This window comes from Labrus mixtus, chromosome 22 (assembly GCF_963584025.1).
Source record: "Labrus mixtus chromosome 22, fLabMix1.1, whole genome shotgun sequence".
Classification (NCBI taxonomy): domain Eukaryota; kingdom Metazoa; phylum Chordata; class Actinopteri; order Labriformes; family Labridae; genus Labrus; species Labrus mixtus.
In genome coordinates this window covers 11615504-11629826 of record NC_083633.1, presented here as the reverse complement: position 1 = coordinate 11629826, position 14323 = coordinate 11615504, and the positions used below count along the sequence as shown (strand labels likewise).

At 41.0% G+C, this 14323-nt stretch overlaps 1 protein-coding gene across 2 annotated transcripts; it reads left to right on the top strand.

The window, feature by feature from the left end:
• Window positions 1–10: 10 nt before the first annotated feature.
• LOC132956181 (dynamin-1-like protein) lies at window positions 11–14286 on the top strand. 2 transcript variants are annotated; one of them, XM_061029457.1, is made up of 19 exons: window positions 11–241; window positions 673–814; window positions 1316–1362; window positions 1448–1519; window positions 2549–2635; window positions 2960–3122; window positions 3244–3364; window positions 3749–3880; window positions 4699–4905; window positions 5121–5241; window positions 5469–5624; window positions 5713–5802; window positions 5933–6025; window positions 6328–6381; window positions 6713–6793; window positions 12096–12227; window positions 12333–12442; window positions 13153–13312; window positions 13408–14286. In XM_061029457.1, exons 1-19 carry the CDS (start codon window positions 140–142, stop codon window positions 13462–13464), a joined length of 2127 nt encoding a protein of 708 aa, XP_060885440.1. In that variant the 5' UTR covers window positions 11–139; the 3' UTR covers window positions 13465–14286. The 2 variants fall into 2 exon arrangements, with proteins under 2 accessions (XP_060885440.1, XP_060885441.1); XM_061029458.1 differs by lacking the exon at window positions 6713–6793 and having other exon boundaries at window positions 13–241.
• The last annotated feature ends 37 nt before the right edge of the window (window positions 14287–14323 follow it).

The following is a 14323-nucleotide window of genomic DNA, read 5'->3' as shown; positions in this document are numbered from 1 at the left end:
TGAGAACTACAGCTCCCAACACCCCAAGAAGACTGTCGTCCCTGAAGTGGGTGTTGTTGCAATGGTGGTGTCGGTGGGACATTGAATGACTTTGGCTCCATCACGAAATTATCAGTTTTATTAATATTACCCCGTGAGCATGGAGGCACTTATCCCAGTCATAAACAAGCTGCAAGATGTTTTCAACACAGTGGGAGCGGATATCATACAGCTGCCGCAGATAGCAGTGGTGGGGACCCAGGTAAAATGCACTGACTGTTCTGAATGCAATTTTTTGATATAGCAGTTGTCATGCTAGCTGGTTAACCTTGATGCACGCGTAAATAATGGTATAACAAATATATAATATGGAAATATTTAGAGCAATAATAGATATTGTTAATAAATGGGGCTACACTGAAGACTCCTCTGTGGATCCAGCCAGCTATGCAGCACTGCATGTTAAACTGAACTGCTGCAAAACCCAATATGCCAAGTCTGCATTGGCACTGGCAGATGAATCTATTTTTATCATGTTCAATATAGAGGCTATTTTGAGAGCCACACTGACCTCTGTTACCTCCCACTAGGTCAAAGCATGAGGAAAAGACGTGCAATGTTTGATCTGGTAAATGTAGTCCCTGGTTTGTCCCTTATCGTGCTCATGCCTCTGTCTGCTTTTCGTGGCTCCAGAGCAGTGGTAAGAGTTCAGTGCTTGAAGCCCTTGTTGGCAGGGACCTGCTCCCCCGTGGGACTGGTATCGTGACCAGGCGACCTCTCATCCTCCAACTGGTCCATGTAGATCCAGGAGATGCGAGGAAGAATGACGAAAGTGGTAAGTACCAAAATCCCTCTCATCGCGGGAAGTGTGTCACACAAAGGGGCTCCACTAATTAGTTCACTGCAGTTTTTTTTTTGTTCTGTGCTGTGCAAATGAATTCAGATTCACATTCTGTAGGGTGAGAAACATTTAGGGAACAGGCCCAGCGTGAAACGTCTTGTGATTTGCATCACAGACAGGTTTAAAGTTCTGTCCCCTGTCACTGTCGTTCTCATCACTTGCAGATGCTGGGTGAGTGAAAGGTGCTCCACAAAGGTGCATTGTACATGTGTCTACCTGATTTTAGCATTGTAGTTCTTTTCCCTCCTTCTTACAGCCACACCTGTAATTCCAGCTGATTTATTCCCCAGACCAGTGACTCTTGTCAGGTGTCCTGATGTTAGCTGTGCTTGCTTAGCCTCCTGCACAATGTAGTTGTACTTTAACTGGAAATAGTCAACATATTTTTTTTGAAAAAGCTATCTCCAACCTATTCTGTTGTGTTATGTTTCACAGGCAGAGAAGGTGAAGAGTGGGGCAAGTTTCTGCACACAAAAAATCAGGTATGATTTTTTTTTTTTTATAGAAACCCTTGCATATTATATCTTATATCTCTCTATATATGTATGTTTGTTTTGATTTTTGCAGATCTACACAGATTTTGATGAAATCAGGCAGGAAATTGAAAACGAAACGGAGCGAATATCTGGAAATAATAAGGTGAGAAGGGGGCGCAGGAGTCACTGCTGAATGTTTCTCTTACTCAAAGATAGCAGATTTACTGCAGTGAGGAGGAATAAGTCAACTACCAGATACTTCCAACAATCTGAAAGGGAAGCATTAGAAGATATACGTGCTCCCATGAAGCGGAATACATTTTGGGGTATATACATAACCACAGTTCTCAGAGCAGCATGAGTGTGTGTGTGTGTGTGTGTGTGTGTCACACAGCTAGAAAGGTCTCTTTTTGACTTAAGAAGAAGTGAAAGTAAGAATCAGGAAACTCTTTCCCCATCATACCTTGACAACCTTTTCTCCCTACTAGAATTCGACTGAACTTATTGCTCTCAGCTAACCTATTGACCCAGCTTAACTGTGCAGACTTGGTGTGGTTATATTGCACTGCTGAAGGTTTAGTCATCAAACACAAGTCGGAACTTCAAAACTCTCGCGCATTACACTTTGCTGTTAGCCAAACTGAGTGGCAAAGATTTCTGCCAGTAAGCTTGCATTAGCCACATGCCTGACAGACTGGTTTAACCCCCACTGAGTAAGCTACCTTGGCTACACCAAGCTATAGCCGTTACCTCCCCCAGGGTTGTGCCACTTATAATATAGCGTTAAGTCATGTAACTTTTTTATCTTGTTCAAACACTAAAGATGGCACTTTTGGCTACCTTGAAACAGAGTAGTACCTCCAGAAATTGTTTAAAATCTACAATATGGTACTTTTTTTTTTTGCAGATTATTTTTCAGACTTTTTAGGATTTTCAAAACAGTTTTAAATTTGTTAAACAACGTAGAGTATTTATTCTTTAGAGAACAAGATGCTCAGCTGTGCGAACACAAACGACCCCACCAGCAGACGCCCAGCAGAGTCTAAAACGGCGCCGTGTCCCCTCAGAAAAATCACGATAATCAGATTTAACAGCTATAAAACGTTGGTAGTGCTGTGCCAATCAACATTTGTATATACCGTACTTATAACAATGAAGAGTCCACATCTATTCTTTCCTCGTCTCTCTGCAGGGGATCAGCGATGACCCAATTCATCTGAAGATATTCTCCCCTCACGTTGTCAACCTCACGCTGGTGGATCTGCCAGGAATCACGAAGGTAACACATGTTATTTCTCGCTCTTAAAGACAAGGCTTTGATCATCTCGGACTCCTGGGGAAGTTTTTATACAACGCCTAAAAAACAAGATTTACCAATTCCCCCTGTCCGGTTCAATGATGTATGTGGATTGTAACCCATTATTGATGCTTCTAAACCTGCTGTCAAAGCCTGAGAGTGTGGAGGCTTTGATTCAGGCCTCATTAGTTCCTGCCCTCTGGTGGAACATGTGTTAATGGGAGAAATCCCCCCGGTGTAGTCTCTCACGAATCAGGTTGAGATGTGAAGTGTCTTTTCCTTCAGTTGGTATTGTTTCCCTCTCAGGTGCCCGTGGGTGATCAGCCTAAGGACATCGAGGTTCAGATAAAGGATCTGATCCTGAAGCACATCTCCAACCCCAACTGCATCATCCTGGCTGTTACCGCCGCGAACACAGACATGGCCACCTCGGAGGCCCTCAAGGTGGCCCGGGAGGTCGACCCTGACGGTAAGAGGGAAAAGAAGGGAAGGAAGGGTTTATGTGTGTTGTAAGAGAAAAAGCATTATTTGTTACCATAAATTGGAACAAAAAAAAAAAAAAAACGACATTTCTGAATGTGAATCATTAGGCAGGAGGACGCTCGCTGTGGTGACCAAACTAGACCTGATGGACGCCGGTACCGATGCGATGGATGTTCTGATGGGCAGAGTGATTCCTGTCAAACTGGGTCTCATTGGAGTAGTCAACAGGTGTGGAAAAAGTCTCTGTATTTACTGCGGTGAATATGAAATGAAATAGTCCTAACAGGGATGAGAGTGTTTTAAAAGATACGAGAGGCTCAACAGAGATCAAGAAAACATAGATGAGTGCGCTATCATACATTTTTAATGCTGTTATATCAGTATGTATTGATTCATAATTGCCAGATCTACATCAGCTATAATACACTTTAATGAACATCCATTCCCATTACCCTCCATATATAAACTCCTCATGGTGTAGAGTGCATTAGGAAACAAGTGTAAGCCTTGATTCATGTCATCACCATCTATAAATCATCTATTTCTCCTCTTGTTGTTTTTGTATCTCCCAGGACTAATTGTTGTTGTTTTTAATGGTGTTGAAACTTTTAGGAGCCAGCTGGACATCAACAATAAGAAGACAGTGGCTGACGCAATCCGTGATGAGCACGCTTTCCTTCAGAAGAAATATCCCTCTCTTGCAACAAGGAATGGAACCAAATACCTGGCCAGAACACTTAACAGGTAAACACGAGAATGAGATCTGGCGCCCCCCTGTGGACAAAGTGGTACCTCTTCTCTCTTTGTCTTGTACATGTGCAAGTTGTGTTTTCAGACACAAATCTAGTGTGTGACAAAGGCTGTTTCTTCAGCTAGCTGTTAATTGTCTCACCGTATATCTTCCCTCTTTGGCAGATGTTAAAGGTATTACAGGTAAAAAAATATATATACTTAGAAAAAGTCTAGCTTGTAGCTGATGTTCTCTTTACTTTCACATTTCATATAAAGACAACAGAATGACTTTGACCCATTTCATAACCAGCTGAAAACTTCAAAAAATGTAGATCTTGAGCTCCAGCTTTTAAGAGCACTTACACCAGTTTGGATCATATGATTCCACACTTCAAAAAAAGAAGACACAGAAACAGGAAGCTCAGTCAAAGAATGCAGCATTTTTATTTTGTGTATGTCAGACAAAAACGATGCACAAAGTAAAGAGAAATGAAAGGGCTCAATTTTAGGATGGTTTAATTGTGACTCATTTACCTTTACTGTGAAACTGTAAAATTGTTTCTGTCTGAAAACACATGAATAATATTTTATTTTTGTACAGTACAGGGCGTGTTAAAAGAATAAAAGTTGACACAGATATGTCGGAGCCGATGTAAAGAGCTGGCACTAAACATTGTTGGATGTCAGAATCTCTCACCTTGTATTTTGGAGCAGCTGTTAGAGAAGATGCTTTTGTTTTTCATTTAGACAATAGAAGTTTATCCCGTCCAACCCCAGCTCAGAGAATCATCAAACATCACCCATTGTGACCTTTCTCTCCTTAATGTCAGGTTACTGATGCATCATATCCGAGACTGTCTCCCTGAGCTGAAGGCACGGATCAACGTCCTGGCAGCTCAGTACCAGTCCCTGCTCAGCAGCTACGGTGAACCCGTAGAAGACCAAAGTGCCACCTTGCTCCAGCTCATTACAAAGTTCGCCACAGAATACTGCAACACCATCGAGGGCACGGCCAAATACATCGAGACGGCAGAGCTGTGAGTACCTCCGTGCTTCTCCTGGGCTCAGCCACATGGTGATGCTGTTGTTCCAGCGCAGGGAAAATGAGCAAAACAACTGCATTGGTTTCATCATTTAATATGATACAACTTGTAAGTTGAGGCACGCACAGACGCTGTGAAGGAAGAGTTGACAGGAGAGCGGGCCACAGAGTTCACATCACTGCTAATATCCTCCCGCTGCTATTTTTCAGGTGCGGTGGAGCCAGAATTTGTTACATATTCCATGAGACTTTTGGCAGAACGTTGGAGTCTGTGGATCCTCTGGGAGGACTCAGCACCATTGACATCCTAACAGCCATAAGGAACGCAACAGTGAGTGTGTTATCCCACACATGTGTGACATCGTTAAGGAGTTTCTCTGTCATCGTTAGCTCATTAGCTCTGTGAGCTGTCGTATAAAAAAACAGACACATGACTTTTCCTTTCATTCACAGTTTATTCTGTCTCTTTGGTTGTTTGCTCACTTAAAACAAGCTGATCATATAAAAAGAAAACAAAAGGAAGCTAAACTGCGTCACTCTCTATTTCTCTGTCATCAGGGCCCACGTCCGTCCCTGTTTGTGCCCGAGATTTCCTTCGAGCTGCTGGTGAAGAAGCAGGTGAAACGCCTGGAGGAGCCCAGCCTGCGCTGCGTGGAGCTGGTCCACGAGGAGATGCAGAGGATCATCCAGCACTGCAGCAACTACAGCACACAGGTGATCTGCTGTGCACAAAGCAGGGAGCACATCACTTTATATCTCTCTCATACATAAACACTCATATGCAGAAACGGTGTGTTTGCAGGAGCTGCAGCGATTCCCAAAGCTGCACGAAGCCATTGTGGAGGTGGTCACCTCCCTCCTGAGGAAGAGACTGCCCATCACCAATGAGATGGTACGGTCACAGTCATCTGTTTTAACAGTTATGCTGCAGTAATTATCCTTCAGGTTTCATGGTTTAAATGAGGATCTGCACCAGCATATTCTATTTAAAAGTGAAGTTTCTTTCTGTCTTCTCCTATAAGGTGCATAACTTGGTTGCAATAGAGCTGGCTTACATCAACACCAAACATCCGGACTTTGCTGATGCCTGTGGGGTCATGAATAACAACATAGAGGTTTGTACTCGTGACAAAATAACCTCAAACATGGCATGGATAAGACACTATGAAAAAGTATCAATACCCTTCAGTCAGAATGTGAGAAAGTAGATCAAGTAGATAACTGTAAGATTCTAATTAGAAAATCACTGCTCTGTTTGAAGTTTTAGACTCTGGGATTTTTATATATTCACATAATTAACAGTTTTTTTTAGGAGTGTGATAGCCTTGATTACATCAATTCTAATAAATATTTTTCATGGATGTGTGAAATTGCCAAGACCTGTTTTTGATGCCAACATTTTGTCATGACTCTACAGGAGCAGAGGAGGAACAGGATGAGGGAGCTGCCCGCTGCAGTGCCCAGGGATAAGGTAAAGAAACAACCTTTAAAAATAATATATACGGTATATATACTGCATAAAACTACAAAAGCTCATTTGTTCTGATATTTGGTTATGGTCTGCAGTATCTGGGCATAAAGGGGAAGCATGCAGCGTTAATCACTCGTAGCACTTCAGGATGAGGATCTGTGAACATAATGCTTCGGATAGTTTCCATCCAGGAATTCTACTTCTCTCCTCCCCTTAAATGACTTTCCACTGCCAAACTCCTTTCCTCCGTCTTTCCACAATTCTCTCTCTCCCTCTCTCTCTCTCTCTCTCTCCCTCTCTCTCTCCATTTCTGCTCTCATTTTCCTGCTAGTCGGTTGGCAAAGGCTCGGCTGGCCCGACTGTGGTTTCTGGCGAGCTCCATGCGTCTGGAGTAGACATGGACGGTGCCAAGGTGGGCACGCACGCAGCTCGCTTGCTCTGCGCGGGGCTGCCTGTGAGGGCTGTTGGTGGGGGCCGGCAGGGATGGATGGATGGATGAATGGATGGTTGAATGGCATGGGCTGCTGGCATGCACTCTGATCTTTGTCTGCTGGTGCCAGGCTCTTGTTTCGCACCCCCAACAGCCTGTGTGGACTTGCACTAACAACTTTTGGTTCTGCAGAGTCTGTTTCCCCAAAGCTGGTCCTCGTGTCTCACTAAAATATGCCTCTCCCTCTCTTCCCTTTTCCAACCTCTTAACACTTTGGTTGTCTTTTATTTTCCGCTAAGTTTATGAGCATTATTTTTGGGGGGCATTTTAATATTGTAGAGGGCAGGCTATATGGATAAAGGTTTCAGTAGAAGAATAATGTGTGGTTATCATGCCATGTTAAGGACTTCCAGTTGTTTCAAAAATTAAAAATATTAAAAAAGAAAAAGTGATTTCTACCATACTATCACACAATACTTGAAAAAAAAAATTAGCAAGAATGAGTTTGTTAACCAAGAAAAACTTTTAGTTCCAAAAGGGACTCGTAAATAATAATAATAATTGTGCTTCAGATCTCACAGTTCAGATCGGATCGAGGACATTTGTCACAGATCAAATCATTTTTCAGATCGGCCCCAAAAAAAGAACTTTTAATTATACATCGACTAAAAATGTGAGTACAGAAAGCTGTAATATAAAATGCTGCATAACAAAACAGTATAACTTATTATTTGTTAGCCCCCAACAAAGTACATCATCATTACAAAATAGAAACTTTCTGTGACTAGTTTGCTGCTCTCAGCAAAATACATTTTTTTTCTCATATGAGCTTTGACGAAGTTAAACACGTTCATTCAGCCGGTGTGTGTATGTCTGGCTGCTCCTGCAACGCATGTAGGCTGAGTCACTCAAAAGTATATGGGAGCGTGACTTTGGTGCATAATGATATTTCTAGCTGCATCAGCTGAACTGGGAAATACCTTGGAAATATTATAAACCAAGATAGTGCACCTGGTTAACACTATATCTCCATTTTACAGTCTTCATTGTTAGCATGTTCTGTGCTCAAAGCACAGTTGTGAACTACAGCAGTAATACAGAGCTAACCAGCATAGCTGTAGAGAATAATTCTTGTTTTAGGTGCCACTGTGTCAATCGTGTTTTTTCTTCAGCTGGCGCATTCATAGTTGAGTTCACTTCCTTAAGTGAAGGCGTCCCAACGTCATCTCCAAATCAACAACATTTTACTGTCAGTGACTGTTTAATGCTCATTTTGGATGCTTTGCTTCAAGTTCCTGTTCTGTATTTTGTGAACTTGCCTGTATGTCTTGTGGTTTGCACTACTGCAATGAACATTATCACACCTCATATCTTTTCCCTGTGAACAGACATGACTTTTCCTTTCATTCACAGTCTATTCTGTCTAATCATGTCGAATTGAAAAAAATGCTATACATACCTATGTCGAAAAAAACGCCATACATACCTATGTCGAAAAAAACCCCATACATACCCATGTCAAATTGAAAAAAACGCCATACATACCTATGTCGAAAAAAATGCCATACAGAGCTATGTCAAAATGAAAAAAACGCCATACATACCAATGTCGAAAAAAACGCCATACGTACCCATGCCAAAAAAAACGCCATACATACCCATGTCGAAAAAAACGCCATACATACCCATGTCGAAAAAAACGGCATATATACCCATGTCGAATTGAAAAAAACGCCATACATACCTATGTCGAAAAAAACGGCATACATACCCATGTCGAATTGAAAAAAACAGCATACATACCTATGTCGAAAAAAATGCCATACAGAGCTATGTCAAAATGAAAAAAACGCCATACATACCCATGTCGAAAAAAAACGCCATACATACCTATGCCGAAAAAAACGCCATACATACCCATGCCAAAAAAAACGCCATATATACCCATGTCGAATTGAAAAAAACGCCATACATACCCATGTCGAAAAAAACGCCATACAGAGCTATGTCAAAATGAAAAAAACGCCATACATACCAATGTCGAAAAAAACGCCATACATACCCATGCCAAAAAAAACGCCATACATACCCATGTCGAAAAAAACGCCATACATACCCATGTCGAATTGAAAAAAACGCCATAAAAATACCTATGTCGAAAAAAATGCCATACATACCCATGTCGAAAAAAACGCCATACATACCTATGCCGCAAAAAAAACGCCATACATACCTATGTCGAAAAAAACGCCATACAGAGCTATGTCAAAATGAAAAAAACGCCATACATACCAATGTCGAAAAAAACGCCATACATACCCATGCCAAAAAAAACGCCATACATACCCATGTCGAAAAAAACGCCATACATACCCATGTCGAATTGAAAAAAACGCCATAAAAATACCTATGTCGAAAAAAATGCCATACATACCCATGTCGAAAAAAACGCCATACATACCTATGCCGCAAAAAAAACGCCATACATACCTATGTCGAAAAAAACGGCATACATACCCATGTCGAAAAAAACGCCATACATACCAATGTCGAAAAAAACGCCATACATACCCATGTCGAATTGAAAAAAACGGCATACATACCTATGTCGAAAAAAACGCCATACATACCTATGTCGAAAAAAACGCCATACATACCCATGTCGAATTGAAAAAAAACGCCATACATACCCATGTCGAATTGAAAAAAATGCTATACATACCTATGTCGAAAAAACGCCATACATACCCATGTCGAATTGAAAAAAATGCTATACATACCTATGTCGAAAAAAAACCCATACATACCCATGTCGAATTGAAAAAAACGGCATACATACCTATGTCGAAAAAAATGCCATACAGAGCTATGTCAAAATGAAAAAAACGCCATACATACCAATGTCGAAAAAAACGCCATACATACCCATGCCGAAAAAAAACGCCATACATACCCATGTCGAAAAAAACGCCATACATACCTATGTCGGAAAAAAACCGGCATATATACCCATGTCGAAAAAAACGCCATACATACCCATGTCGAAAAAAACGCCATACATACCCATGTCGAAAAAAACGCCATACATACCTATGTCGAAAAAAACGGCATACATACCCATGTCGAAAAAAACGGCATACATACCTATGTCGAAAAAAACGCCATACATACCCATGTCGAAAAAAAAACGCCATACATACCCATGTCGAATTGAAAAAAACGCCATACATACCCATGTCGAATTGAAAAAAACGGCATACATACCTATGTCGAAAAAAACGCCATACATACCTATGTCGAAAAAAACGGCATACATACCCATGTCGAAAAAAACGGCATACATACCTATGTCGAAAAAAACGCCATACATACCCATGTCGAAAAAAAAACGCCATACATACCCATGTCGAATTGAAAAAAACGCCATACATACCCATGTCGAATTGAAAAAAATGCTATATATACCTATGTCGAAAAAAAACGGCATACATACCTATGTCGAAAAAAACGCCATACATACCCATGTCGAATTGAAAAAAACAGCATACATACCTATGTCGAAAAAAACGCCATACATACCCATGTCGAATTGAAAAAAACAGCATACATACCTATGTCGAAAAAAACGGCATACATACCCATGTCGAAAAAAAACGCCATACATACCCATGTCGCAAAAAACGCCATACATACCCATGTCGAAAAAAACGCCATACATACCCGTCGAAAAAAACGCCATACATACCCATGTCGAAAAAAACGCCATACATACCCATGTCGACAAAAAACGCCATACATACCCATGCCACAAAAAACGCCATACATACCCATGCCGAAAAAAACGCCATACATACCCATGCCAAAAAAACGCCATACATACCCATGTCGAAAAAAAACGGCATATATACCCATGTCGAATTGAAAAAAACGGCATATATACCCATGTCGAATTGAAAAAAACGCCATACATACCCATGTCGAATTGAAAAAAACGCCATACATACCTATGTCGAAAAAAAACGGCATATATACCCATGTCGAATTGAAAAAAACAGCATACATACCCATGTCGAATTGAAAAAAATGCTATACATACCTATGTCGAAAAAAAACGGCATACATACCCATGTCGAATTGAAAAAAACGCCATACATACCTATGTCGAAAAAAACGCCATACATACCTATGTCGAAAAAAATGCCATACATACCCATGTCGAAAAAAACGCCATACATACCTATGCCGAAAAAAAAACGCCATACATACCTATGTCGAAAAAAATGCCATACAGAGCTGTCAAAATGAAAAAAACGCCATACATATCCATGTCGAAAAAAACGCCATACATACCCATGTCGAAAAAAACGGCATACATACCTATGTCGAAAAAAACGCCATACATACCTATGTCGAAAAAAACGCCATACATACCCATGTCGAAAAAAACGCCATACATACCCATGTCGAAAAAAACGGCATACATACCTATGTCGAAAAAAACGCCATACATACCTATGTCGAAAAAAACGCCATACATACCCATGTCGAAAAAAACGCCATACATACCCATGTCGAATTGAAAAAAATGCCATACATACCCATGTCGAAAAAAACGCCATACATACCCATGTCGAATTGAAAAAAACGGCATACATACCCATGTCGAAAAAAACGGCATACATACCTATGTCGAAAAAAACGCCATACATACCTATGTCGTAAAAAAACGCCATACATACCTATGTCGAAAAAAACGCCATACATACCCATGTCGAATTGAAAAAAACGCCATACATACCCATGTCGAATTGAAAAAAACGGCATACATACCCATGTCGAAAAAAACGGCATACATACCTATGTCGAAAAAAACGCCATACATACCTATGTCGAAAAAAAACGCCATACATACCTATGTCGTAAAAAAACGCCATACATACCTATGTCGAAAAAAACGCCATACATACCCATGTCGAAAAAAACGCCATACATACCCATGTCGAAAAAAAACCGGCATATATACCCATGTCGAATTGAAAAAAACAGCATACATACCCATGTCGAATTGAAAAAAACGCCATACATACCTATGTCGAAAAAAACGCCATACATACCCATGTCGAATTGAAAAAAACAGCATACATACCCATGTCGACAAAATGAATAAAAAAACATACATATAAATGTAAAAAAAAAAACGACAATTGAAGAGTACAGTTCTGATAAATTGGTAGTGTGCGTGTTGTCATTAAAATGTATCCGTCTTCATATTTCTGCTCCTCAGGCCCCAGCAGCAGGGCCTCAGGGTGAGCAGGACAGCACAGGAAACTGGAGGGGGATGCTGAAGAAAGGGGAGGATGCCCCCGGCTCGGGACCAGGAAGCCCTCTTAAGGGGGTTGTCAACCTGCTTGATGTGGTAATTAAACATAATAAGATCAGCATGAACCATTATAAAAAAAAAAGAAGCTGTATTTTTCACTGAACAGTTGATTCTTACATTGTCTCTTATTCCCCCCTCTAGCCGGTGCCGGTTGCCAGGAAACTGTCATCACGTGAACAGCGGGACTGTGAGGTCATTGAACGCCTCATCAAGTCCTACTTCCTCATCGTTCGCAAGAATATCCAGGACAGGTAGACCAGCTAGCTTGTCTTTAAATGTGTACTTAAACATCACATAAAAAGACCAAAACCAATAGCGAACTGATTCCAGAAACTAAAATTCCATGTGCGGGGCTCTGGATAGACTAGCAGTTATATTCCCCAATGTACAGAAGCTATAGTCCTCGACACAGCGTCTGTGTGTGTGTTTTTTTTAAATTACTACCACCCTGTTCTTCTGCTGTAAATACTTAACAGTGTAAGAAATGTGTATTGATCCACAGGTCAATACAGTCCCTAACAAATAGTAGTATTTTTTCCCGTTTGAGTTGTGTTTACTAAAACTACAGTGCCCAGCTGTTATAGGAAATGACAGAGCCTGTAAAAAAGACCAAATGATATACCTGGGAACCGTTTGTAAAGATTCACGTCAGTAAAAACCAATGGGCTTAAGGCCATAAATGTTCCATACAATTACTGTCCAACTGTTAACAACAATGCCTGAAAAGCAAGACTCTAGAGTGCTGCCTGCTGGGATTCAATCAGCTGTGTTAGATATACTTTTGTGTGGCTACTGTTTTAACTCATACTTCAGCAGCTGAATTCCTCGACTCTCACAGCCAACCGGGGGGTTATATTCATGCCTTTCCATCTGGGGGGGTTGATACAATCACCACACCATCCTGCCTCCTTGTTCTCAACCATCTGTCCGCTCTGTTTCCTCTCTCTCTCTCTTCCCGCAGTGTTCCGAAGGCAGTGATGCACTTCCTGGTCAACCACGTGAAGGACAGCCTCCAGAGCGAGCTCGTTGGTCAGCTGTATAAATCGGGCCTCCTCAACGAGCTGCTGACTGAATCAGAGGACATGGCCCAGCGGCGCAAGGAGTCGGCTGACATGCTCCAGGTAACACACTCACACCTTGTTGCGTCCCTGATGAATTCGTGTTCATTTCTTCTTGTTTATATTTGATTTTTTTCTGTGTTTACCTTTTGCCACAGGCGTTGCAAAGAGCCAGCCAGGTGATCGCTGAGATAAGAGAAACACATCTGTGGTGAAAAATCAACAAGGAGAGCTGAACCTGATCTGTTATCACCTCATCATGCCGAGAAGTACGATGCTCACACACACACACCCACCCCCATAGTGTTGGAACAAGTTTTAGAAATGCAAACCATGAAAAGGCACTGATCAGATCCCTGCTAAAATGAAAAGTAGGTATTTTATATGCACTGGAGCCAGCTGAACACATGTACGTTGTTTAAGGTTGTTTATTTACAATGCTTGTTAAGTCAATGAAACTGCACTGCCTCTGTTAGACAATGTTCAAGATGAGAAGTTAGAAACTGTAGTTGCCTCCAATGTCTCCTGGAGGAAACAAAGAGTGCAGCCAAAGGCAAAGGTACTTTTGGTTTTTGACAGACTGTGGTTAACCAGAATGGAAATGGACTTTGTGTGAAGTGAAAATGAAAGATTTGATGAAAGTTTTGGCAGCTCCACAAAGCATTCTTCAGAATGTAATGGCTCTAGGTTAAAGAGAATCAGAGAAATATGATGCAACCTTCTCATTTAGGGTAGCTGTGATGTGTGGGAAACATGGGACCTCAGAAGTCGTAGCAGGGAGTATAATAGTCCTGTGTACATACTCCATCTTTAATTTTTTGCACTGTTGTCACCACACTGTACTGTATAGAAAGTCCATCATCCGTACACTGAAATACAAAAGAATCTTTATTTATTAATGTAATTTAAGTGTGTGGATAATGTAACAAGCACTCATTTCATTTTGTTTACATATCTCTACCTATATGTGAAATTGATAGTGCAATGTGGTTCTCTGTGGATGGTTCCCAAACGAATAAAAAGTTATTTTAATGCAACGTAAATGGATTTGTCATTGTGAAGATGTTGACAAAG

What these genes read in the sequence shown, in the direction of transcription:
- LOC132956181 (XM_061029457.1), top strand. Translation starts at nt 140, where the DNA reads ATGGAGGCACTTATCCCAGTCATAAACAAGCTGCAAGATGTTTTCAAC. An exon ending in CAGCCATAAGGAACGCAACA is followed by an intron (nt 5,242 to 5,468) that starts GTGAGTGTGTTA and finishes CTCTGTCATCAG; the next exon opens with GGCCCACGTCCGTCCCTGTT. An exon ending in AGTCGGCTGACATGCTCCAG is followed by an intron (nt 13,313 to 13,407) that starts GTAACACACTCA and finishes CTTTTGCCACAG; the next exon opens with GCGTTGCAAAGAGCCAGCCA.